Here is a 25,000-nt window from a genome sequence, read left to right as displayed (position 1 = left end):
TCCGACAGGCAGAGCGGAGATTTGTTATCCGACACCTGGGCGATGTTCCTGCTGTAGCAGAGGCATTACATATTACAGCTCTTGAGTTACCTGATTGGCCAGGTCTACCATTACCCCCACTACATGGAGCTGCTCCCCCGCCAGGGAGACCCCCTAGACGCCGGGCCCAGCGAGGTCGGGACAGGGGAGGTGTGCAGCTGGGTCGCGATCCTGGTACGCTGCCCCCGGAATGATCTTCAATAAGCATGGTTGTTTAAGGATGTGTTTTCTTTCTCAGGGTTAGGGCATCAGATGGAGGAATGGCCATTATGGGACAAGATTTGGAAAGCCAACGAGGCTCTCTGGGTTCAGTAGTAGTTCAAAGTTCCATTGCCGCCTCCTCTGCCCTCCAAATGTTCATTACTGCTTTAATTCTTAAACGACGTTCTCTCCTTTCTTTTGTATTCTTCTCTTGAAACTGGATTTGGTTAATTGATTTGTTATAGATTCACTGTGTAATATGCGGTTGTTGGGTGGGGGGAGGGGGAGCCTTTCGCAGTCAGCACACTACCCACCAGGGAATCCGTAGCCAGCAGGCCTGCCTGCGGTATTATAAGTGTTCTTTCCCCACTGTTCAGTGTTTGTTGGTTGAGTGTTAGTCTGTTCTGTGTTGGTATTGCCCCACTTTGTCGTGTTTTAGTGTATAGCCCTTCCCCTTCTATACCCTTACCCTTCCCTTTGTTATAATACAGGAGGATCCGGTATCCTCCGCTATCCTTTCAGTGGGGCGGTGTGAAGCTAGAGGGGACTCAGATCCACCATGGATACCTTGCGTCTCGCATCCCTCAATGTTAGGGGACTTAATGTCCCACAGAAGAGGTCACAGATCCTATATGACATGCACAAACAGAGAGTTAACATCCTTTTCTAACAGGAGACCCATTTCAGATACACCAACGTGCCAGACATCCGAGATCGCTATTTTACGCAATGGATCCACAGCGCCAACCCTGAGGCCAAGTCAAAGGGAGTGTCGATAGCCTTCCACAAATCACTGTCACTGGAGGTCCTGGCGACAAGGGCAGATATATCTTTGCGAAGGTAAGAGCCTTCGGGCAGGTGCTCACTCTCGCCACCTGGTACCTCCCCAACAACGGCCCTATTCCTGTTTTCAGGACAATATTGAGCGCACTGTCAGATTTTATGGAGGGACACCTAATAGTAGGGGGCGACTTTAACTTTCCTCTGGACCCCTCAGTTGACACGTCAGGAGGGCGGGGGGTTCTACCCCGCTCACCCACCTCCGTAGCCTGCGGAGAGACTTACACGTCCTGCAGATGGTTGACATCTGGCGGATCTTGCATCCTCAGGATCGGGACTATTCCTACTTTTCCCTGGCGCATGGCTCTTAAAGCAGAATCAATTTTTTCCTTTTAAGTCACAACGCCCTTAAATGGGAACCCAAGGCGACAATTGGGAACATTCTCTTCTCTGACCATGCTCCCGTTGTCCTGACACTGTCCTTGCAGCACCATAGTCGCAGCCCGTGGAGGTGGAAACTAAATGACACCCTCCTAAGGGACTCAGTTTGTGCTGCGGAGATTAGAGAACACATAGCCTCCGTTGCCAACGGCCCGGAGTGGATAGATCCGGCACACTCACCCCAGCAGTCGGAGCAACTCAAGGGAGACTTGCGGGATATCTTTGTTCGTCACGGTACCCTCCTCAAGTCAGATAACAACGCACGGATGGTTGCTCTTACGGCACAGATCCAGACATTAGAATTGCGCCACAAGTCCTCCTTGACTGCATCCGATCTGGCTGAGTTGTCAGGGGCCAGGGAGTCCTTAAGGTCTCTTTTAGACCAAAAATACTTGCAACATCGATCAAAGGTCCCAAGGGAGCGGAGGTTTTCCACCCTGACGAGATATGTGACAGTTTTGCTTCCTTCTACACCTTGCTATATGACATTAGGGGTACTGAGAGGCCAACATCATCATCCTCTCAAGCTTCCCACATAGATGCGTACGTGGCAGAGACATGCCTACCAGTTCTACCCCCGGAAGTCAGTGACACATTGGAGCAGGATATAGAGGCGCCCGAAGTTTCTGCTGTAATTAAAGACACACCCGCTGGCAAAAGTCCTGGGCCTGACGGGTTTCCCCCGGCCTTCTTTAAACAATTTAGAGAATTGTTGTCCCCTCTACTAGCCAAAGTTTATGGTACCGTATCCTCGGTTTCAGGCTTCTTCCCCAACAATATGGACGCTCACATTAGTGTGCTGCCCAAGTAGGGTAAAGACCCTTCACTTCCGGCTAGCTATAGACCTATATATATGGTTCTCGCACATCTCCGCCCTTTAGTGAGCTCATCTATAGACGCCCTACAGTTTGCTTATCGGCCAGGCATTGGTGTAGATGATGCCATCATCCACCTTCTACATCGAACTCTTTCTCACTTGGAGAAACCTGGGAACACTGTGAGAATAATGTTCTTTGATTTCTCCAGTGCTTTCAATACCATACAGCCAGGGCTACTAAGGGACAAACTGGATCTGGCTGGAGTGGACCACCATCTCTCTAGTTGGATCCTAGACTACCTCACAAACCGACCTCAATATGTGAGAGCCCAGGACTGTGTGTCGGATACTGTGATGAGTAGTACCGGTGCACCTCAAGGTACAGTTCTGGCTCCCTTCCTCTTCACATTGTACAAAGCAGACTTCAGGTACAATTCATGTAGCTGCTACCTCCAGAAGTTCTCTGATGACTCTGCAATAGTAGGCCTCATTACAGGTGAGAACGACAGGGAGTACAAAGAACTGATCCGGAAATTTGTGGACTGGTGCCAGCGAAACCACCTTAGGATTAATGCTGGGAAGACCAAGGAGATGGTGATGGACTTTCGTAAGCACAGTCCTCCTTCTCAACCGGTGGTTATCCATGGGACAGACATTGAGGCAGTGAAGTCCTATAAGTACTTGGGTGTCCTCCTCAACAATAAACTGGAGTGGGCAGAGAACATAAACGCACTTCACAGGAGGGGTCAGAGCCGGCTACACCTGCTGAGGAGGCTGAGGGCATTCGGAGTGCGGGGGGCTCTTCTTAAGACCTTCTTCAACTCTAGTGGCACCAGCCATCTTCTTTGGCATAGTCTGTTGGGGAAGCAGCATCTCAGCTAGGGAGAGGAGCAGACTGGACAAAATGATTAGGAAAGCCAGTTCTGTCCTGGGGGGTCCTCTTGACACAGTGCAGGTGGTAGCTGAGAGGTGGACACTGTGTAAGTTGAAGTCTATTCTGGAGAATAGCTCCCATCCCTTGCATGAGACTGTGGTGGAATTGGGGAGCACATTCAGTGACCGACTGCTTCACCCCAAGTGTGAGAGGGAGCATTATCGGAAGTCATTCCTCCCCGCTGCCATCAGGCTGTTCAACAAACAAGGCCCAAACAGAAGTAACCTGCGCCCCCCAACCAACCAGTCCCTGCAGGTCCCATCCACAGACTAAACATCAAACTGACGATCATTGCTTGTCTCTTTTTTGCCTTTTTATCCCCCTTTTTCTTTATGTTCATTTATCAATAATATTATTGTTGTCATAGTTTGTACTTCACTCTCTGTACCCTCTCTGCTGCTGTAACGCTGTGAATTTCCCCACTGTGGGACTAATAAAGGATTATCTTATCTTATCTTATCCCTTATAAACGTGGATGTGAAGTTATTTTCTAAGGTCTTGGCGGAAAGGTTAGCCCCCCATATCCCGACAGTAATACACACTGACCAGGTTGGATTCATCCCAGGGAGGGAGGCACGGGACAACCTAAACAAAACATTCCTCCTAATGTCCCACGCTCCATGCCATCTTGTTTACTATCTATAGACGCGGAAAAGGCCTTCGATAGGGTCCTCTGGGGCTTTATGGTAGCGGCACTTCGACAGATCAGGTTGGGCCCTAGGTTCCTGGGGAAAATTATGGCTCTATACTCCAACCCTACAGCTAGAGTGAGATTTAATGGGAACCTCTCCAAGCCCTTCCTCATCACAAATGGCACTAGACAGGGGTACCCGCTTTCGCCCCTGTTATACGTCATTGTAAAGGAGCACTTGGCCATAGCTATCCGGAAAAACTCTAATATTCACAGGATCACAATGGGATCCAGACATTGCAAGGCTGCGTTGTACGCAGATGACCTGCTGTTGTATGTTTCCCAACCACGGATTTCCTTTCCATCGCTCATACAGGAATTCAAGAGATATAGTGCGGATAGTGACTTTAAAATCAACTATACCAGACTGTGGCTCTTAATATATCGCTTTCCACATCGGAAGTGGATCACATTAAGAATAACTTCCCCTTCCAGTGGCGGCAGACGTCCCTCAAATACTTGGGAGTCGCGGTCCCGACCGATCTGTCGAGGTTATACGCTCTTAATTACTCGCCACTTCTGGATCGTACACTGAAGGACCTCCAAACGTACGACTGTAAGCGCCTGTCGTGGTTTGGTAGGATCAATGTTCTAAAAATGGATGTACTTCCACGCTTTCTATACATCTTTCAGGGCGTGCCGATCCTTCCCTCCTCTGGCTTTTTCCGGACCTTGCGATCAGCCATGCTGCGATTCATATGGGGATCTAAGCACCCCAGAATAGCTTGAAAGACACTGATTAGACCAAAGACAATGGGGGGGGGGCGGGTCTCCCTGACCTCAGACTATACCACCGGGCCTCAATACTTCTCAGACTGCTTGACTGGACTTATAATATGGTATCCAAACAATGGGTTGTCCTGGAACAAACATGCTCTCCGTCCCTCCTTAAATTGTTGCCCTGGGTCCCAGCGGGGACATTTCCCGCTCCTGCACCCCAGGCAATTCTGCTTAGGGATGCGTTGCGCCTATGGAGATCATTGATAGCTAAGAAGTCCCTGTCCCTCGAGCTTGGCCCTCTCACCCCGATCTTTCGGAATCCTGGTTTCCAACCAGGAATGGCTAAGTTTTCCTTCCTAGGCTGGGGGGTTCTGGAGGACCCACGGATGTTCGACCTGCTGCAGGGATCACCATTGCCTCTTCATAGGGATTTTCATCCACGCCAGGGACACACAGGTAGTTCATGGTTTGAGTATTCACAATTACGGTCCTTTATAGTGGGGACGGGTGACGCGGCGGCCTTTGCTCATTCCCTTACAGCCTTTGAGGGGTTATTCCGTCTGGACTCAGCCCCACCTCACGCCATTTCCCACATTAATTCCATCCTGACGGGCGACTCTAGGACTTCAGAACTCCCATTCGTCAAAAGTTGGGAACGCGAGCTGGGAACCCCCCTATCACAGGAAGACTGGGACAAATCTTTCCTTTTCACGCACAAGATGTCCTCTGCTTGTTCAGCACAGGAGAAGGGCTACAAGATAGTGTCACGGTGGTACCGGGTGCCGACAGTGTTACATCTGGCCTTCCCTTTGGTTTTGGACATCTGTTGGCGCTGTGGAACCGATAGAGGAGACATGCTGCATGTCTGTTGGAGCTGTGAAGCCCTTAAACCCTTTTGGAGCCAGGTATTCAACATCTATCAGCACATTTCAGGCAAAACAGTGACTGCATGTCCAGACATAGCTCTTCTCTCTGTCCTTCCTGGCCAAATCGGAGCTCAAAAGAAAGATATTCTACGTTTCTGTCTAATTGCGGCTAGGGCGGTAATACCACGCCACTGGCGGTCCACCACCTGTCCTTCCCTGGCCGAATGGGCTAAAGAAATGTCCCACCTATTCCGCATGGAGTAGCTGGCTGTATGAACACCAGAGGCCCATGAAAAGTTTCCCCATGTATGGTCTCCTTGGATGCATTTCAAGGACTCTCAGGACTTTAAGATCCTCTTTGATGTTCAGCCCCCAGGATAGATTTCTCTAAATTTCCTTTAGGGGGCATAAACAGCCTCGTCATGGGACACGGGGAAACCTTGAAGTTTTCCTCCCACCCTTCAGAATACACTTCATCGGACTCTTCCTTCCTTTTTTTTTTTTCCCCTCTTTTTCCTCCTCCTTCTGTATTCTACCCTTAGTGTATCTGTCTAAATATCTGTTTTATCGTGTATTTTGTCCTTGTTTTATTAACATGCTCCAAAAAGTAATCACTGTAACAATTAATTTCTACTTAACCCCTTTGTGTCTAAGCCATTTTAGAACTTTAGGACCAGGCCTGATTTTTAATAGAAAAATTTTTATGATATCTTTTGTGTTTAGTTATGAAAAAAAATTAAATTTGGCAAAAATTCCTTAAAATTATTCATTTTCAAAGTTCAAAATTTTCTGCTTTTCAGCCAGATAGTCATAGCACCAAAGTAACTTTATAACTAACATTTCCAGAATGTCTGCTTTATAGCAGCATATGGTTTTATGCATTCTCTCTCTTTTCTAGGTTGTCAGGAGGTTCAGAATTTTGGGTGCAATTTTTCTAATTTTTATGAAAATCGCCAAAACCCTTATTTAGAGGCACCTCCTCAGCTTTAACTGACTTGAGAGGCCTAAGCAGCAGTAAAACACCATAAATTATGCCATTTTAGAAACTACACCCCTCAATGTGTAAAAAATCAACTTTAAGAAGTGTGTTAACCCTTTAGATGCTTCACATAAGTTAAAACAATATGGAGGTGTAATTAAACCGTTACAAAGTATTAAATGACAAAAAAAACTCCACAAAGTTTGATACCCAATTTCTCCCGAGTATGAGGATGCCCCATATGTGGTGGTTACTTCTTTATGGGCACACGGCCAAGCATAGAAGGGAAGCTGCGCCATTCAGAGCTCACTTTTTACAGGCTATAAAATGTTTATTTTTTGTAATTTGGACATATGGATGAGATCCACTTTTCAGGTACATCATTTACGGGCGGGGCTCAATAGCTAATAATCAGATTTTATTAACTCTTTCTTGGTGGTGGTTAAAAAAATCATTAATTCTTGTTTAAGGTTTTTAGCATTTTTTTCGCCGGACGTTCACTGTGCCATAAAAATACCGTATATACCGGCGTATAAGACTACTTTTGAAGACAGAAAAATCTTCTGTCTTCTCTGGGGTCGTCTTATACGCCGGTAATCGTCTTATACGGCGGCATGGAGAGGGCTCACGGGCTGAGCCCTCTCCATAGCCGGTAAGTCTTTGCTGCATATTGCAGCAAAGGCTTACCGGTAACACCCGCGATCGGTGCTAGCACAGCGATGGCTGCCGGCAGCCTCAAAAAGCTGCCGGCAGCCTCAAAAAGACATCGGGGGGGAAATACTCACCCTCCGTTGGCCCCGATGTCCGCGCTGTGCTGTCTTCAGTCTTCCGCGCCGTCTTCTTTCTTCTGCTGGGCGCCGCCATGTCTTTCCCCGGGTCGGCGCCTAGTATGACGTCAGCAGCGGCGCGTCATACAAGGCGCCTGCCGGGGAAGATCAATGGCGGCGCCCGGCAGAAGAAAGAAGACGGCGCGGACATCGGGGGAGCATCGGGGTGAGTATATGTTTATTTATTTTTTTAATGCTGGGCTGTATACTACTGGGGGCTGGGCTGTATACTACTGGGGGCTGTGCTGTATACTACTGGGGGCAGTGCTGTATACTACTGGGGGCTGTGCTGTATACTACTGGGGGCTGTGCTGTATACTACTGGGGCAGTGCTGTATACTACTGGGGGCAGTGCTGTATACTACTGGGGGCAGTGCTGTATACTACTGGGGGTAGTGCTGTATACTACTGGGGGCTTTGCTGTATACTACTGGGGGCTGTGCTGTATACTACTGGGGGCTGTGCTGTATACTACTGGGGGCAGTGCTGTATACTACTGGGGGCAGTGCTGTATACTACTGGGGGCTGTGCTGTATACTACTGGGGGCAGTGCTGTATACTACTGGGGGTAGTGCTGTATACTACTGGGGGCTTTGCTGTATACTACTGGGGGCTTTGCTGTATACTACTGGGGGCTGTGCTGTATACTACTGGGGGCTGTGCTGTATACTACTGGGGGCAGTGTTGTATACTACTGGGGGCTGTGCTGTAATGGTAATGTTGTTGTTGTATGCCTTATGTTTATGAGCGACAGTTTTCCTGCTATATACCTGCATGTCATAAGAATTTACATTTAAAAAAGGACCATGTTAAATTCAAATCTGTTTTTTTTTATATTTTTACCGTTGTTTTGTATGCGTTGGAAAAGGGGTAGTCTTATACGGCGAATATATCTTAAACTCTATATTTTAAACAGGAAAATAGGGGGGTCGTCTTATACACCAGGTCGTCTTATACGCCGGAATATACGGTAATGTATTATCATTATTCTATGAGTCATCACGATTACGTCGATACCCCATTTATATGGCTCTTTTATGGTTAACTTGTTTTGCAGAATATAGAACTCATTTTGTGAGAAATTTGTTTGTTTTTGTATCGCCATGTAACAATGGGCAGAACATTTATATTTTTTTGTTTACAGAGCTGGTTTATAGTTTTTTTTGCGGGACAAGCTGTACTTATTTTTGGTATCATAGTATCATAGTATATAAGGCTGGAAGGAGACGCAAGTCCATCAAGTCCAACCTTTAAGAATTAAATAAATGTTTTATCCCCATAACCCGTGATATCTTTTCTCTCCAGAAAGGCATCCAGGCCTCTCTTGAACATGTAAAGGGTAAATGTCAGGGTAAATGTTACTTTTTGATTACTTTTTATGCGCTTTTTATAAGGTCAGATGTGAAAATTTCATAATTTTTGCAGGTTTTTTTTTTTTTTTTTTTTAAGCCGTTCACCGTACTGGTTCAGTGACAATTTTATTTTATGGTACGGGTTGCAACGGACGTTTTGATGCCCAATATGTTGTGTTTTTTTTGGTGATTTTCACTTTTTTATGTTATATTGTATTATTGCATGGGACGGGACTTCAAGGGACTTTTATTCTCTTTTAATAATTTTTTTTAATTGAACTTTTTTTTTAACTTTTTTTACTGTTTTATTTTTTCCCAGGGTGGGACATGAACAAGTGATCATTTGATCACTTGTTCATTGTAATATACTGCAATACTAATGTATGCATTCTGCATAGGCTGACATCAGCACTGTTAGAAGCCTAACAGGCTTCTAGTGAAGGCAACTCTGGGGTCCTCATCGGGCTTCAGGGTTGCCATGGCAACGATCGGCACCTCCGTGCCATGCATGGAGGGTGCCGATCGTCGTGGCGATTCACCGTAGACGCTGCGGTCACAAGGATCGCGATCCTGACTGTTACAGCGGGATCCCAGTTAACGCGTACTGCCGGGATCCTGCGGCGTTTGCACGGGATCAGCTTCTGAGCCCTGGCGATCGCCATGACGTGATACTACATCAAGGTGCGGGAACGACCCGCATTCTATGACGTAGTATCACGACAAGGTGCAGAAAGGGGTTAATGTGGTACTGATGGCTATTGAAAAAGGATTGCATTAGGAGAAACATCCAAGAATCCAGAAAAATTTTAATCAAAATAGTGGTGAAATTTCGGTGTTGACCACCTTTTTTGGGTGAAAGGTTGTCAAAACTGCAATGTCTCCACAATAAATCACATCTTCATTTGAATTTTTCTGGATTTTTAGAGTGCTGCCTAAGTCACTTCTGCTGCTACTACATAAGGAGCCATCCGGGACTTGTGTAGGCTTTTGCACAGCTCCTTAGCAAGGAGCTTTTTTTCATTGTGCGTACAAACTATTGAAAAAGATTTAAACCTTAACAGTAATTGCATGCTTGCTAAGAATTTGTATGTTTTTTTTTCAGTAAGCCTAATCTGGAGTTTCGTTTTCAACGGACTATGCTGTTTGTATCTTTTTTTTTGGTTATGTATGTTTCCTGCATGGATGATTCGTGGATTTTCAGGTAAGGAAGAAAATGTCTTTCAACTTTCGCACACGTTGTAAAATATACTGTGTATGTATAAGTTTTTGCTCTCACTGAACATTCCAGAAATCTGAATGGAGACTAGGTAGACCATTCTGCATTGCAGTAAGTGTGGATCATTTGGGCCACAAAACCAGTTTAACTTTAGGCAAGGTCTAGATATGCCTGCATAACAATATCCATCTCTTTGATTGAAAGAAAACTTGAACATTGTCCTTTGCAGGCTTACAGGATCTTTTTTCTCAGTGAAAATGATAGGTCTTTTCAAACACTATTGAAATCCAAATTTTGTTCAAAACATTCCCAGGACATATGACTTGTATGCATTGTTAAAGGTAGGTAGTCATGAGCGAACCAGAACTGCAACTTTTAGGTCTGTACCGAATATGTGAGATTTGTTACCTATGCTCCCCAAAACTGAAAAGCTGTTCATGCTTCAAGTTCCTATTCAGGGAATGTGCACCAAGTGGTTGAATAACTGCTGAGCAAGCAATCAAGTAGGCTACATCCTCCTAGCAATCACACACATGCTCTCTGTGCGCATGGCTGTGATAGGCCAGGTGGGACATGTGATTCTGCTAGGTCAACCAGCTGGGCACCATGCTAAGTGGCTGCCTGTACACTAGCTGGGCACCATGCTAAGTGGCTGCCTGTACACTAGCTCTGGGATTTTTGTTAGTTTTAAGGTAGTTTTTAGTGTTCCACTTATATAATAATTATTTATTTATATAGCGCACACAGATTACGTAGCGCTGCACAAAGCATGTCAAATTGGCTAGCTATTGGAGCATAAATGCCAGCCAGCAGAGCCCCGACACCAGCATCCACACACTCCAACCCCCGGTCATCGATATCAACGAAACCATGTGCACACCGGCCGGTATTCATGGGGATTCATTGATTCTGATGACCGGAGGCTGGAGTGTGTGGATGCTGGTGGCTCCGCTAGTTGCCACTGATAGCCTGATGGCTTGGGAAAAGCTGAAGTACAAACCTCTGCACATCAGCTCTTCAGCATTACAGCACCGTGTACTTACCCGAAACATGGAAACTGTGGCATACTGAAGACAAAAGAATAAAAATTTAAAAAAAGAATATCAACAGAGCTAACTTATTGCCTTCTCTAAAAATGACTGCGCAGTGGATTAGATGATTCAATTATTAACCTCCCAGGCTACCAAATGGTCAGAGCTGACAGAGATAGGAAGGCAACAGGAAAAAAGAAAGGTGTGATGCTCTATATTAACAACAAATGGAGCCATCCCAACCACTACATCGTCAAGAAACAGCACTGTTGTGTAAACATTGAGCTATTAGTAGTATGTATTAATCCTTACTATCTTCCCTGAGAGTACACACTTGTCTTGGTTTGTGTTGTATACACCCCCCTAGCTGCAGACACAAACATCACCGGTGAAATTCTCACTGATCGTAGTGAGCAACAGAATAAACATCCCGATGTGTCAGAAGAATATTAGTTTTTAGATGTTTTTTTCTTTATGCTTATTTCTCTTCTGCCAAAGTGCACCACCAAAGTTACATATATTTTAATTTTAAGGGAAGGGAAGTGTAGGGAAAAAGTGGCAGTAAAATATAGCTTTTATTAATTATATTTAAAATAAATAATAATTATGAACAAGATTCTAAACAAATAGGAAAAGTTCAAGGGATGTTCTCCCCTTCCATGCAGAGACTGACCCCTGTAATTTGACTTGCATGGATTCCCTTAGATTGAGGGATTTATTAGAGGGTATCGTTGTTAAACTTAGTAGATATTGTTTGTAGTGTAATGTCCTGTTGACTTAATTGATACTTTGTTTCTCATTAACAATAAAACAATGTTGCACTCTCCTGATCTCCCAGCCCCTTATTTTGGATAATTTATCGGTTAGGGCTAAGAAGCTTTTTGCAACACTGTTTGTTTTAGACAAAGCATGCACAGAGTATTTTCCTGCGCACACTGTATATGCCAAGTGCAGCGTCCAATATTATATTAATGTGGCATCGATCCCAGAGTTCTGGTAACGATGTTCACATAACTTGTATTGCTGTTCCTCTACTGCTGCGCAGTAGCAGAAGCAGTCCGTGTGGCAAGTGATTGCCGTGTCAAGACTGCACTTTAACAGCAGCGCTGTCTCACTCTTTTATGTGAGTGCCAGGCTGCTGTGAACGATCGCGGTTTTGCTGCTTCTTCTATGCTGCTCGTATGTCGCTGTCTGACACCAGGACCTTATCACTACATTTCCCTCTTTGCATATATAGAATTTTCCCTAATAATACCCTATGGCTGTTTTGCCACCATATTGCGGCTTCATCTGAGGGTGTCTCTCGTCACCAATCAAATTAGATTCTTTTTTCAATTGATTTTAAAGCATTTTCTTTTAATTTTTATGGCGTATTCATGATCAATGCTGACAGTATCTTAATGGTAATAGTATTATTTTGTGCATAGGATGAGATTTATTCTTTGTTAAACAATCCATTTATAATTTAAAAAGTTATATTTTTATTATTTAATATTTTTATTATTCTGTTCTTGTATGTTTCTCAATCTCATCAAAAGAATTTTTATTGATATTGTTTAGATCCTAATACTAATTTGTTTTATTTTATCAGAATGATATTGATTATATGGTTATAGAAATATCAGATGCATCAAAAGAAACGTGTGCATCGAAAGGCATTATCTATATACTGCAGTATATAGCAGTATATACTGCAAATATATCAGTGGCAGATAGGACCACAACATAGTCACCTATCTATAGACCGCAGGTGAAGAGATTTTTAATAGTAGCCAAAACACAAATGGACGGTAGCCAGGACTGAAGCCCCAAGAGATTGCTTCGGCCTAACTGATTGAAGCATCTTTCAAGCAGAAGATGCTGACAGGCTTACAGGCTGTTGGCACAATCTCAAATTTTTCCTTGATCAGGAAATCCCACAGGAACTGGTTCTTGCTTCCAGAACTACAAGCCATGGGTATCCAAAGATCTGAATGCAGTCAAAAACAAGAAAAAGAAATCCTTTAGGGAAAAAGATGAGGTGGCCTTGAGTATGATACCAGTGGCCTGGAAAACCTTGAGCATCAGACCATTGAACAAAACCAAGAAATTGACTGGCCCAATAAACTGCAAACCGATTGCTCTGACATCACATATAATGAAGTCATATCCAAAGAGTTCTGATTAAGCACCTAAAAGAGGAGGTTATGTGGCATCTAGACCTGCTTCAGTTCGCCTACAATGAAGGGATAGGTGTGGACAATGCAGTGATGTTATAGCTACACGAAAAATCAAGAGAGATGTTCATAGACCTAACAAAATGGCCACAGTACCAAATAGGATTAACGGGCAAGAAATAGATCAGGTCAACACCTACAAGTACCTAAGGGTGTACATTCATGACACGCTTGACTGGGTATGTAGCAAGGTAATGACCAGGTTGCACAGATACAGAGAGGTTGGTATTCTTCAGGTCAGTCAGAAATCTGCAATCATTTCTATATTTAGGGCACTGTGGAGAACTGAATTAAGTAACATAGCTATAGTTCTGGACCAGTTGCTCCAGAAAAGAGAGTAACCTCCAAAAACCTCCATCACCTCCAATACAACTAGTACCGATCGCTGGACATCAGACAAGAATGGCAACACATTGTCTGTTTATAACTGAATCCTCTCCCACTCCCCCCTCTTTTATATCTAAATCACCTTATACCTACATGTTGTTGGACAATACAGGCCATAGGCTCAATCCCGAATGCAGATAAAAGGGGCAACAGTGGGCACCTTTGACTCGTGCTCCTCTGAAGATGGAATTGTTCTGATACAGCCCTATTTGCAACATTAGCAACTGATGATCTGTACAATATTCGAACCCAGTGAATAAAATTAGGGCAAAAACCCAGCTTACCTAGTACTGCCCATAAGTACTCCAGTACTCCCATTCTATACTTTGGCAGCATCTAATGATACCACCACAGCTTCATCCCTCTTCTCCTTTGTAGCCTGTAGGTTCAAAAAGAGTCGGCAAAGGTTTATTGCTTTCGACTTCGAGGGGATAAGTCCCTGTACACCACTGTCCGCACTACTTACTCCTTCCGGATGGCCTTGGGCAGGACTTTAGCCAGTAATTTAATATTTGCTGTTAGAAGGGATACCATTCTATACGACTCCGGCAGCTGAGCGTCTTTCCCCGCTATGAAGGGTGTATGAAGAGGGCTCACGGCTGAGCCATCTTCATAGAAAGATGGGCTTTGCTGCATATTGCAGCAAAGACCCATCGCTATCACCCTCGGTCGGTGCTTGCACTGATCGTAGGTGCTAATCTCTTCTTACCCGGTGGCATAGTCGCCGGCAGCACTTAAAACGTGGCGGGGCATGGGCGCCGTCATGCTTCCTCCGTGTCTTTGTCAGACCCGTGTCTGCATGATTTCAGGAGATTCGTTACAATGAGCCAGTAACTCATTGTGATGAATAACATACAAAAACTCCATATACTGCAATACAGTTGTATTGCAGTATATGGTAGGAATGATCTGACTATCTCGGGTTAATGTACCCTAGAGTGTCTAAGAAATTGTGAAAAAAAAGAAGAAAAAAAAAAAGTTTAAAAAAATTAATAAAATTTTAAAAGTTCAAATCACCACCCTTTCCCTAGAACTGATATAAAACATAATAAACAGTAAAAATCACAAACACATTAGGTATCGCAGTGTCCCAAAATCCCCGATCTATCAAAATATAAAAACAGTTAAAACCAGCGGTGAACTCAGAAACGGGAAATAGTGCCCAAATGTCCGAAATGCGACTTTTACACCTCTTTCACATGACATAAAAAATGTAATGAAAAGTGAACAAAATGTCGCACAGTACTCAAAATGATAGCAATGAAAACATCGACTCATTTCGCAAAAAAAATGACATATCACACAGCTCTGTACACCAAAGTATGAAAAAGTTATTAGTGTCAGAATATGGCAACTTTTTTTTTTTCATTTTTCGTACACATTAGTTTAATTTTTGAAAATATATTAAAATATATTAAAAATTTGGTATCCCCCCCAATCGTACCTAACCAAAGAATAAAGTAGAGGTGTTATTTGGAGCGCAGAGTGAAAGTCGTAAAATTGAGCCCACAAGAACATCACGCACGTGTTTTATTTTTCTACATTTGGAATTTTTTTCCAGCTTCCCAGTACGAGGCATGTTATAATAAATAACATCACGGGAAAGTATAATTTGTTATGCACAAAATAAGCCCTCACTTAGGTCTGTACACAAAAAAATGAAAAAGTTATGGATTTTTGAATGTGGAGAGCGAAAAATGAGCAAAAGAACCCTGCGTCCTTAAGGGGTTAAGTAGCACCACTATCGAAACCTCGTAGCAAGAAGCTGGTAGGCTGCCTGTTTAAAACTTTTTTAAACTTTAAGCACCACTGCGGCATTTCCACAAACTCTTAGAACGCCTCTATTGGGAGGCCGTCAAACCCTGGCCCATTATCATTGGCCATACCCCTAACACCTGTTCTAGCTTTTCCAAAGAAATTGGGACCTTTTGCATTACTTGCACTTAATCTAGGCATGAATTCAGTTGCGTCCCAGAATAATCTGCTCTGGAAGAGTACAATTGTCTATAGAAGGTAGTAAACACCTTCAGTATACTTTTTGTATCTGTGACTTCCCTCCCCCCGGAGTCCCTCATCCCATAAATAAATGAATTTGCTTTATGGGCATTCACCAACCTGGCCAGTAACTTCCCTGTTTGTTCCTCCTCACCATAGAACTGTTCCTTTAGGAACATGAGTTTATTCTCTGCATGTTCCATCATGTGCGTCGTCAACTGCTTCTGCGCTTCCACCCATCCCTGTTCCATATCCTGTGTTCTTCACCGAATATATTCTTCCTCAGTTACCATTACCCTAGCCCAGTGATGGCGAACCTTTTAGAGACCGAGTGCGCAAACTACAACACAAAACCTAATTACTTATCGCAAAGTGCCAAGAAGGCAATTCAAATTAAAAACGTTGCTTTTAGTATAGAAATAATATCATATATTAAATATTTTATCCTAAAAGAAAAACACAATAACAGCTGAAAAGATTGTATTTAACATACTTTTGAACACTTATGGTAATGGCACATGTGGCGTTTTTGGCCTGTTTTTAAGCAGTCTGTCAAAAAACGCATGTATTTTTTGAAACCACATCCGTTTTTGACAGGTTTGACCAATTATCTTAATTGAAACTGGTCAAAAACACATTAATTTTCAAAAAACACATGCGTTTTTAAAAATGCATGCGTTTTTTGACGGACTGCTTAAAAACCAGCCAAAAATGCGTTCAAAACGCCACGAGTGCCATCCCCCTTAAAAGGAATCCAAAATTGCTGCCTCTTTGTCCCACTGTTTTAATTTCTCTGGCCAGAACCCCATTTTCATGGCATCTCAGAGTACTGCACTGACCCCCATTATACTCCAAATATTCTTTTAGACGTTCCTTAATTGTCATCTTATCTATCAGTCGCAGCCAGAAAGCATTCTTGTACCACTCACCTTTGTAGCATGTGTCCCCTGCCCCATAATTCACTGTTATCAAGAGAGGAGAATCTGATATTGCATGCGGCAGATAAGTGACATCTACCCCAGTTGGTATTGTTCTCTCCATGCCCAATATCAGGTGTATTCGAGATGGGGATCCATATGTAGTTGACGCACATATTGCAGCAAAGTCTTATTGGTTACACCCGCGGTTGGTGCCAACAAGATGGCAGCACCCATGGATGCCGCCATCTTGCCGAGGATCTTCGTTCCCCGTGACTTCATCGGGGAGCGGCGATCCATTGCCATGACAGCCTCGGGTCTTCTGAAGACCAAAGGCTGCCTAAGTTTAATCGATCGGCACATTATAATGAATGTGGAGATGTGGAGGGAAATCCCCATATACTGCCATATCCCCATATACTGTAGTATGGCAGTATATGATAGGATCAATCAGATAACCTAGGATTAAAGTACTCTAGGGAGTCTGAATAATAGTAAAAATAAAAAAAATTAAAAATAACCTAAAAATTCAAATCATGCCCCTTTACCTAGAACTGATGTAAAAATAAACAGTAAAAATCATAAACAAATTGGATATCACCGTGTCCGAAAATGCCCGATCTATCAAAACAGAACTTTTTTTTTTTTAAAGATTTTAACCCTGTAAAGGAAAATAGCGCCCACAGTCGAAAATTACACAAGCCACTGCTCTGTACAAGTATTAAAAAGTTATTAGCATCAGAAGATGGCAAAATTAAAAAAAAAATTTGTACAGGAGGTTTTAATTTTTGTAAATGTATGAAAACATAAAACCTATACAAATTTGGTATCCTACCGCCATACAGTTAGGAACACTACCTCCATATAGTGAGGTACACTACCTCCATATAGTGAGGGACACTACCTACATATAGTGAGGGACACTACCTCCATATAGCGAGGGACACTACCCCCATACAGTGAGGGACACTACCCCCATACAGTGAGGGACACTACCCCCATACAGTGAGGGACACTACCCCCATACAGTGAGGGACACTACCCCCATACAGTGAGGGACACTACCCCCATACAGTGAGGGACACTACCGCCATACAATGATGAACACTACCGCCATACAATGATGAACACTACCGCCATGTTTCTTCTTCCCAGAGTTCTCTGCCAATGTAACACGCTGTGCTTGCGGCCATTTTGCTAATAAAGGGGAAATTAAAACATTTTTTTTTTTAATTTGAAATTCCTGACATTCTAAACAAATTTATAATCATTAGAATCGATTTGCCCATCTCTAGTTAGGATAACTGATAACATGTATTGAGACACACATGTTTTTAATATGTTTATCTTTTTTTACTGATGGCTATGCTGTAGTTTTGTTTTTCGGAATTTACTAAAGATTTGTAATTAATCTATATCCATATTTTATTATGTTTTTGTTGGTAACATTTTTGTTATTGAGATTTGTTTAGCTGGGGGTAAATCTGCAAAGTAGCTACACCTGCTACACATTTGTTGGATACCTGATATCGTGGGGAATGAATATACAGAAAAATGTGAGCTCAGCGGGCCGCTAAGGTAACAACCCAAAGAGGCAAAAATTGTGTCCAAATAGCAATTTATTAATAAAATCAATTAAGATCAATTACTAAGATTAAATAAAATGGTATAAATATACATACATAAGGGTGAATAAAAAGTCCTATTAACGCGTTTCGGGTTTCCAAAAACCCTTTCTCAAAATCAGGACAAGAATGAATAATTTGGTAGAAATACAGTGCTTTAAATACATTTCTTAAGATAACATACCTGGGTATCATCTGGAATAGGAGTGGTCACTAAAATTGCACCGGAAGTGACAATTGGCGCGGATGAAATTGTCAGTGCCGGTGTTTTCGGTGTGCGCATGCGCACCGGGCATCGGCACGAAAATATATGTATACAGCGCATGCGCCAACTAGGTAAGTATTGTGGTGTCTCGTGATGGATGACGAGTAACCGCGCATTCAGAAGCGTATCAGTTACTATGGTGATCGCAACGAACTGTGCGAGAAAGTAAGTAGACTGGATGTGTCGCAACGAACTGTGCGGAAGAGTAAGTAAACTGGAGGTGTCAATAGAAGATCTGTATGTTTAAAGATCTATTTCATAGGGATAGTTGGTTAATAATTATATTAATGGTGGAGCTGATAAATTACTATATAAATGGAACAAGATGTTTAGCAAACATAATCAAGTAAATAATGCATACAGTAGAAAGGACAGTGTTAAAGAGAACCCATCATGCAAAATAACCCCCCTAAACTAAATATATTTTCATAAACTGCCATTAGAGAGCATTGCCTCTATCCCTTCATTGTCCCTCTACATGCCTGTAAACCTAAGCAATGAGGTCCTAAAGCTGTATGCAAATGACCTGTGAAATGTCCAATGAAGCATTAGCATATTCAAGCTGTCCACTCTATTCATGAGTGGGAGGTACAGCCACACCCCCAGTGCTTGACTGACAGCCTGTATAATGATGTGAGGTTGTATAATGATGTGCTTCCTGGTGGCCACGCCCCCTGCAGCCTGTGTGTGCATGTGTGTGTGTGTGTATAGGAGAGATACAGCAGCTTCAGGCAGCCATGTTATAGCAGAACATGTCAGATTCATGTGTAACTGATGTCTGTGTCTCTGTGTATTATGAGGATGCCAGCAGATGCAGCACAGATACCAGCAATACTTTACTATACATTACACACAGACATGAACAGGGGGAGGAGAGGGGAGGGGTAACAGGGGGAACATCACTGCCTCTGACCATGTGACCAGCCTCATTTACATAATAAAGAATAGATGATTTTACAATGAATAATGTATAAAATAACTAGATAAAGGCTGGGATGGATCCTTGTGAGCTGCTCCAACAGGTAGTAGTGACAGGACAAGTGACACAGACCTGATGACAGGTGTCCTTTAAGTAAATGCAGGGTAGAATCAATATATAAATATATAAAGTATATTTAATTATATATTATATTAAATATTATATATTATAATATATAAATATATAAAGTAGACAATTAATATACATTTTCTAAACTCTCATTCAAACCTGTAGGGTTAAGGCTCTGTAACTTATAAATCCAAAACATTTCCCTGCGCTTGAGATGATTAAATCTTTGGGGAATGGATGGTTCTATATGTTCTATTGGTATGATATTAAAATCTCTGTAATTTTTATTGTGATGTGTGGCTGCATGTCGAGACACAATATGTAATAGTATCCGTTCTCTATATTAGATCTGTGTTTATTCAGACGTTCCCTCAGGGGCTGTATTGTGCGCCCTACATACTGTAATTTACAAGTACATTCTATAAGATATACAACATATTTGGAACTGCAGTTAATAAAGTTTTTGATGTGAAAAGTCTCACCCGTTACGTTGGACATAAATGTAAGTTGTCTTTGCTTGATAGTTTCACAGCACTTACAACGATTGTGCCCATAACGATGACTACCTGTGCTGTGAAACTATCAAGCAAAGACAACTTACATTTATGTCCAACGTAACGGGTGAGACTTTTCACATCAAAAACTTTATTAACTGCAGTTCCAAATATGTTGTATATCTTATAGAATGTACTTGTAAATTACAGTATGTAGGGCGCACAATACAGCCCCTGAGGGAACGTCTGAATAAACACAGATCTAATATAGAGAACGGATACGTATTACATAGTGTGTCTCGACATGCAGCCACACATCACAATAAAAATTACAGAGATTTCAATATCATACCAATAGAACATATAGAACCATCCATTCCCCAAAGATTTAATCATCTCAAGCGCAGGGAAATGTTTTGGATTTATAAGTTACAGAGCCTTAACCCTACAGGTTTGAATGAGAGTTTAGAAAATGTATATTAATTGTCTACTTTATCTTGTATATTGATTCTACCCTGCATTTACTTAACACTGTCCTTTCTACTGTATGCATTATTTACTTGATTATGTTTGCTAAACATCTTGTTCCATTTATATAGTAATTTATCAGCTCCACCATTAATATAATTATTAACCAACTATCCCTATGAAATAGATCTTTAAACATACAGATCTTCTATTGACACCTCCAGTTTACTTACTCTTTCGCACAGTTCGTTGCGACACATCCAGTCTACTTACTTTCTCGCACAGTTCGTTGCGATCACCATAGTAACTGATACGCTTCTGAATATTTACTGCGCATGCGCGGTTACTCGTCATCCATCACGAGACACCACAATACTTACCTAGTTGGCTGTATACATCTATTTTCGTGCCGGCACTGACAATTTCATCCGCGCCAATTGTCACTTCCGGTGCAATCCTAGTGACCACTCCTATTCCAGATGATACCCAGGTATGTTATCTTAAGAAATGTATTTAAAGCACTGTATTTCTACCAAATTATTCATTCTTGTCCTGATTTTGAGAAAGGGTTTTTGGAAACCCGAAACGCGTTAATAGGACTTTTTATTCACCCTTATGTATGTATATTTATACCATTTTATTTAATCTTAGTAATTGATCTTAATTGATTTTATTAATAAATCGCTATTTGGACACAATTTTTGCCTCTTTGGGTTGTTACCTTAGCGCCCCGCTGAGCTCACATTTTTCTGTATATTCATTGTACTTTACCGGCATCGCCAAGGTGACCGGTTATTCTGAGCCTTGGGAGCTGCTTACTAAACACCCGGGAGACTAGTGTCCCATAACTATATAATCGCTGGACCATCACTTTTTGACCAACATCTAACTCTGGACCCGCATCATCTTCTGAATCTATACCGGACCCCAGGTTGGGCTTACTGTGCATTAAAATCAAGTGGCAACAAGTTGAGCATAACATCTATCAAATACTCCATCCAGATCTGTTTAAACGTTATCACCCGAGGCGCCGTCCCCTACGTGCCTTTTTTTCTTCTATCGTGGGGAATAAGATGTTTGTCACGTGTGGTCCCGGGAACCATATCGTGGGTCGCAGTCTCACCCGTGCCCCTCGCTTCCCGCAGGCACAGAGCCAGCGCTTCTCACTTCTCATAGTCTCGGTAAATTTAAAGGGCCAGCGCACCATTAATTGGCGTTGGCCATTTTCCCATAAGGCTGCCTCTCCCATCACACCCTGACGGATCTTTGTCACTAGAGCCCTAGAGAAAGCTATGTTTATTCCTTGTGCTGTTTCTGAGAATTTCCTTTGTGACCCCGGTTCTGTTTCTGACTTTTCTCTTTTGCGCCTGCCCTAACCTGTTGCTATGTCTCCGACTGTTAACCTGTGCTGCCCATCCTGACCTCCTGCCTGTCCCCGACTACGAGATTGCCTGATGTTTCTGTACCTCGACCTTGGCTGCCACTGCGCCTGTGGAACTACCTGTTGGCACTACGACGCAGCAAGTCCAACCCGCTTTGTCGGGGGCTCTGGTGAAAACAGGGTGCCACTTAGACTCCGGTCCCAGGTAGTGGCTTGTGTCATTGTCCGCAGTGGTTCAGAGGATCGACAACCTCTGAGCCTGACAATGTTATTATCTAGAAACATGGAACTGTGTGTATGTATGTGTATATATGTATGTGTGTGTATATATATATATATATATATATATATATGTATATGTGTGTGTGTGTATTATTGTCACGGCGAGGACGCCGCCGCCTCGTCATGGGACTTGTTGTGCAACTGTACTGGTTAATTTAGCCTACTCAAACTTGTGCTCACCTTTAACTCAGGGCACAAATTGAGCATAAATCACACCTCATACAACTCCAGCACCAGACCCGCTGCCACCACTTATTGCACTTATACTGGGACCAATAAGTATCCCACTCTACATCCGCTCTTGCTTCTCAAGCAGTCACCTTGTCACACCACTAGACATATATCAAACAACTTAAACAAACAAATTCAAAGAGAAATATAAACTATATATGAGAAAAATATAGTCTTTATTAATCATAGACAATCATAAAACAATGTATCAGCACAAAAAATGGAATCAATTAAAAACTAGGAAACAATGCATGTGGGAAATGGATAGCCATAAAAGGCAAAATGAGGCATGGGGTAAGAAAGTAATATAAGATAGGCTGTGAAAAACGCAACAATAAACGGCACATGTACATATGCAAACAAAAAAGCAGTAAAACCTAAGATATAATTACCATACCACAGATTTGAACATGCACTGCTGCACGACCCCGACACGTGTTTCACGTAAAGCTTTTTCAAGCCTTTGTTTTTTCACTCCCCTTGAAAAAGGCTAACGCGAAACACGTGTCGAGGTCGCGCAGTGGATGTTCAAATCTATGAAAAAGGAGAAACAGAAAATTAGTCGGCTTGTTATGCATAAAATAAAATATGATTAAATGTTCAATATATGCACCACTGTTTTATTGATACTGACAGATAATGGGATCACTACTCCCGGGGAGATGCCCAAACCTAAGTCACATCAATGGTCCTGAATTCTATATTTAGGCCTTTTGGTTTTAAGGTCTCAAGTCTGTGAATCCATTCTAGCTCTTTTCGCCGTAAGATGCGGATTCTATCGCCGCAAAGTCTGTGTGGTAGGACATGGTCAATTATGTGTACCCTGATGGATTGTCTATGATTGTTCAATCTTAATTTGAGCTCTGTGCTTGTCTCGCCGACATACCATAAACCACAGGGGCATTCTAATAAATAGATGACATATGAGGAGCTGCATGTAAGGTAATGTCGTATGGAGTAATCTCTGCCCGTACGTGTGTCCGTGAATGTGTTCCCCTTCACTATCATTTTGCAATTGACACAGTTGAGGCAAGGAAAACACCCCTTTTTCATTGTGGACAAAAATTGTCTGTCGGCTTTTCTTTTCAGGGCCAATATCTGATCTGACCATTGCTCCCTCAGATTTCTCATCCTTCTATATAAATTCCAGACTGAACAAGATATATATTTTTCCAGTATGGTAATCCTCCATATCCCGGTACCGTTTCCTCTTGTTCAGTCTGGAATTTATATAGGAGGGTGAGAAATCTGAGGGACCAATTGGTCAGATTGGTCTCTCTCTCGCTCTCGCTCTCTCGCTCTCTCGCTCTCTCTCTCTCTCGCTCTCTCTCTCTCGCCCTCGCGCTCTCGCCCTCTCGCTCTCTCTCTCGCTCTCTCTTTCGCTCTCTCTCTCTTTCGCTCTCTCTCGCTCTCGCTCTCTCTCGCTCTCGCTCTCTCTCGCTCTCGCTCTCTCGCGCTCTCTCTCTCGCGCTCTCGCTCGCTCTCGCTCTCTCTCTCGCGCTCTCGCTCGCTCTCGCTCTCTCTCTCGCGCTCTCGCTCGCTCTCGCTCTCTCTCTCGCTCTCTCTCTCGCGCTCTCGCTCGCTCTCGCTCTCTCTCGCTCTCTCTCGCTCTCTCTCGCTCTCGCTCTCTCTCGCTCTCTCTCGCTCTCTCTCGCTCTCTCTCGCTCTCTCTCGCTCTCTCTCGCTCTCTCTCGCTCTCTCTCGCTCTCTCTCGCTCTCTCTCGCTCTCTCTCGCTCTCGCTCTCTCGCTCTCGCTCTCGCTCTCTCGCTCTCTCGCTCTCGCTCTCTCGCTCTCGCTCTCGTTATCGCTCTCTCCTCTCTCTCTCTCTCTCTTTTATCACATTTGTGATAAATGGTTATTGCATAACCGCAACAAACAATAAAAACAAAAAATTATGCATTCAATATCTTAAAGTATCAAACTATTTAATGTCCACTGATGATTTCATAAAACAAATATTAGTTTGGTAACTATTCAAAAGAAAGGTTCCTTTAGTAAACTGTTAACCCCTTTTCCCCGAGGCTTGTTTTCAGCTTAATGACCAGACTTGATTTTTCGAACCTGGTGATTCTTGACTCATTGTTCCTCATGTTAGTTGTAAAATTTAAGTGCTAAGTTTTGCATTTCATTCTTAAAAAAATGAAATGAAGTTGGAAAAATTCTTCATTACCAAAGTTTGAAATGTTCTGCTTTCCAGGCAGATAGTTAAAGGGAACCTACCACCACGATTCTACCTATAAAGGTAGATCGGGTGGTAGGTGGATGTAAGGGACGTGAGGATAGCTCTTTTTAGAGCTAATCCTCACATCCCCGCTAACTTTTGGTAAACTTTATTGAACTAATATGTAAATGTAGTTATGTGTCTACTGGGGCGTGGAGTAGCCATGCACGAGGCTACACAGCGCGGCTACTCCACGCCCCAGTAGCCATGTTACTCCTCCTACCCTGTTGTGTGCGGCCCTCATCCGTCGGCTTGTTATGCATAAAATAAAATATGATTAAATGTTCAATATATGCACCACTGTTTTATTGATACTGACAGATAATGGGATCACTACTCCCGGGGAGATGCCCAAACCTAAGTCACATCAATGGTCCTGAATTCTATATTTAGGCCTTTTGGTTTTAAGGTCTCAAGTCTGTGAATCCATTCTAGCTCTTTTCGCCGTAAGATGCGGATTCTATCGCCGCAAAGTCTGTGTGGTAGGACATGGTCAATTATGTGTACCCTGATGGATTGTCTATGATTGTTCAATCTTAATTTGAGCTCTGTGCTTGTCTCGCCAACATACCATA

At 42.9% G+C, this 25,000-nt stretch overlaps 1 protein-coding gene across 1 annotated transcript in view; it reads left to right on the top strand.

Moving 5' to 3' along the window:
• The window catches only part of LOC140120487 (ribonuclease T2-like), a 292,997-nt gene that overhangs the window by 61,788 nt on the left and 206,209 nt on the right, over window positions 1-25,000 (top strand). The window contains exon 3 of the mRNA XM_072139513.1: window positions 9,750-9,848. Coding sequence (XP_071995614.1) covers window positions 9,784-9,848 — 65 coding nt within the window. The 5' untranslated portion in view covers window positions 9,750-9,783. The remainder of the gene's footprint in view (window positions 1-9,749; window positions 9,849-25,000) is intronic.

The sequence above is a fragment of the Engystomops pustulosus genome, chromosome 3 (assembly GCF_040894005.1).
Source record: "Engystomops pustulosus chromosome 3, aEngPut4.maternal, whole genome shotgun sequence".
NCBI classification, from domain to species: domain Eukaryota; kingdom Metazoa; phylum Chordata; class Amphibia; order Anura; family Leptodactylidae; genus Engystomops; species Engystomops pustulosus.
The sequence above is the reverse complement of the archived record's forward strand: the minus strand, read 5'-3'. Positions and strand labels throughout refer to the sequence as shown.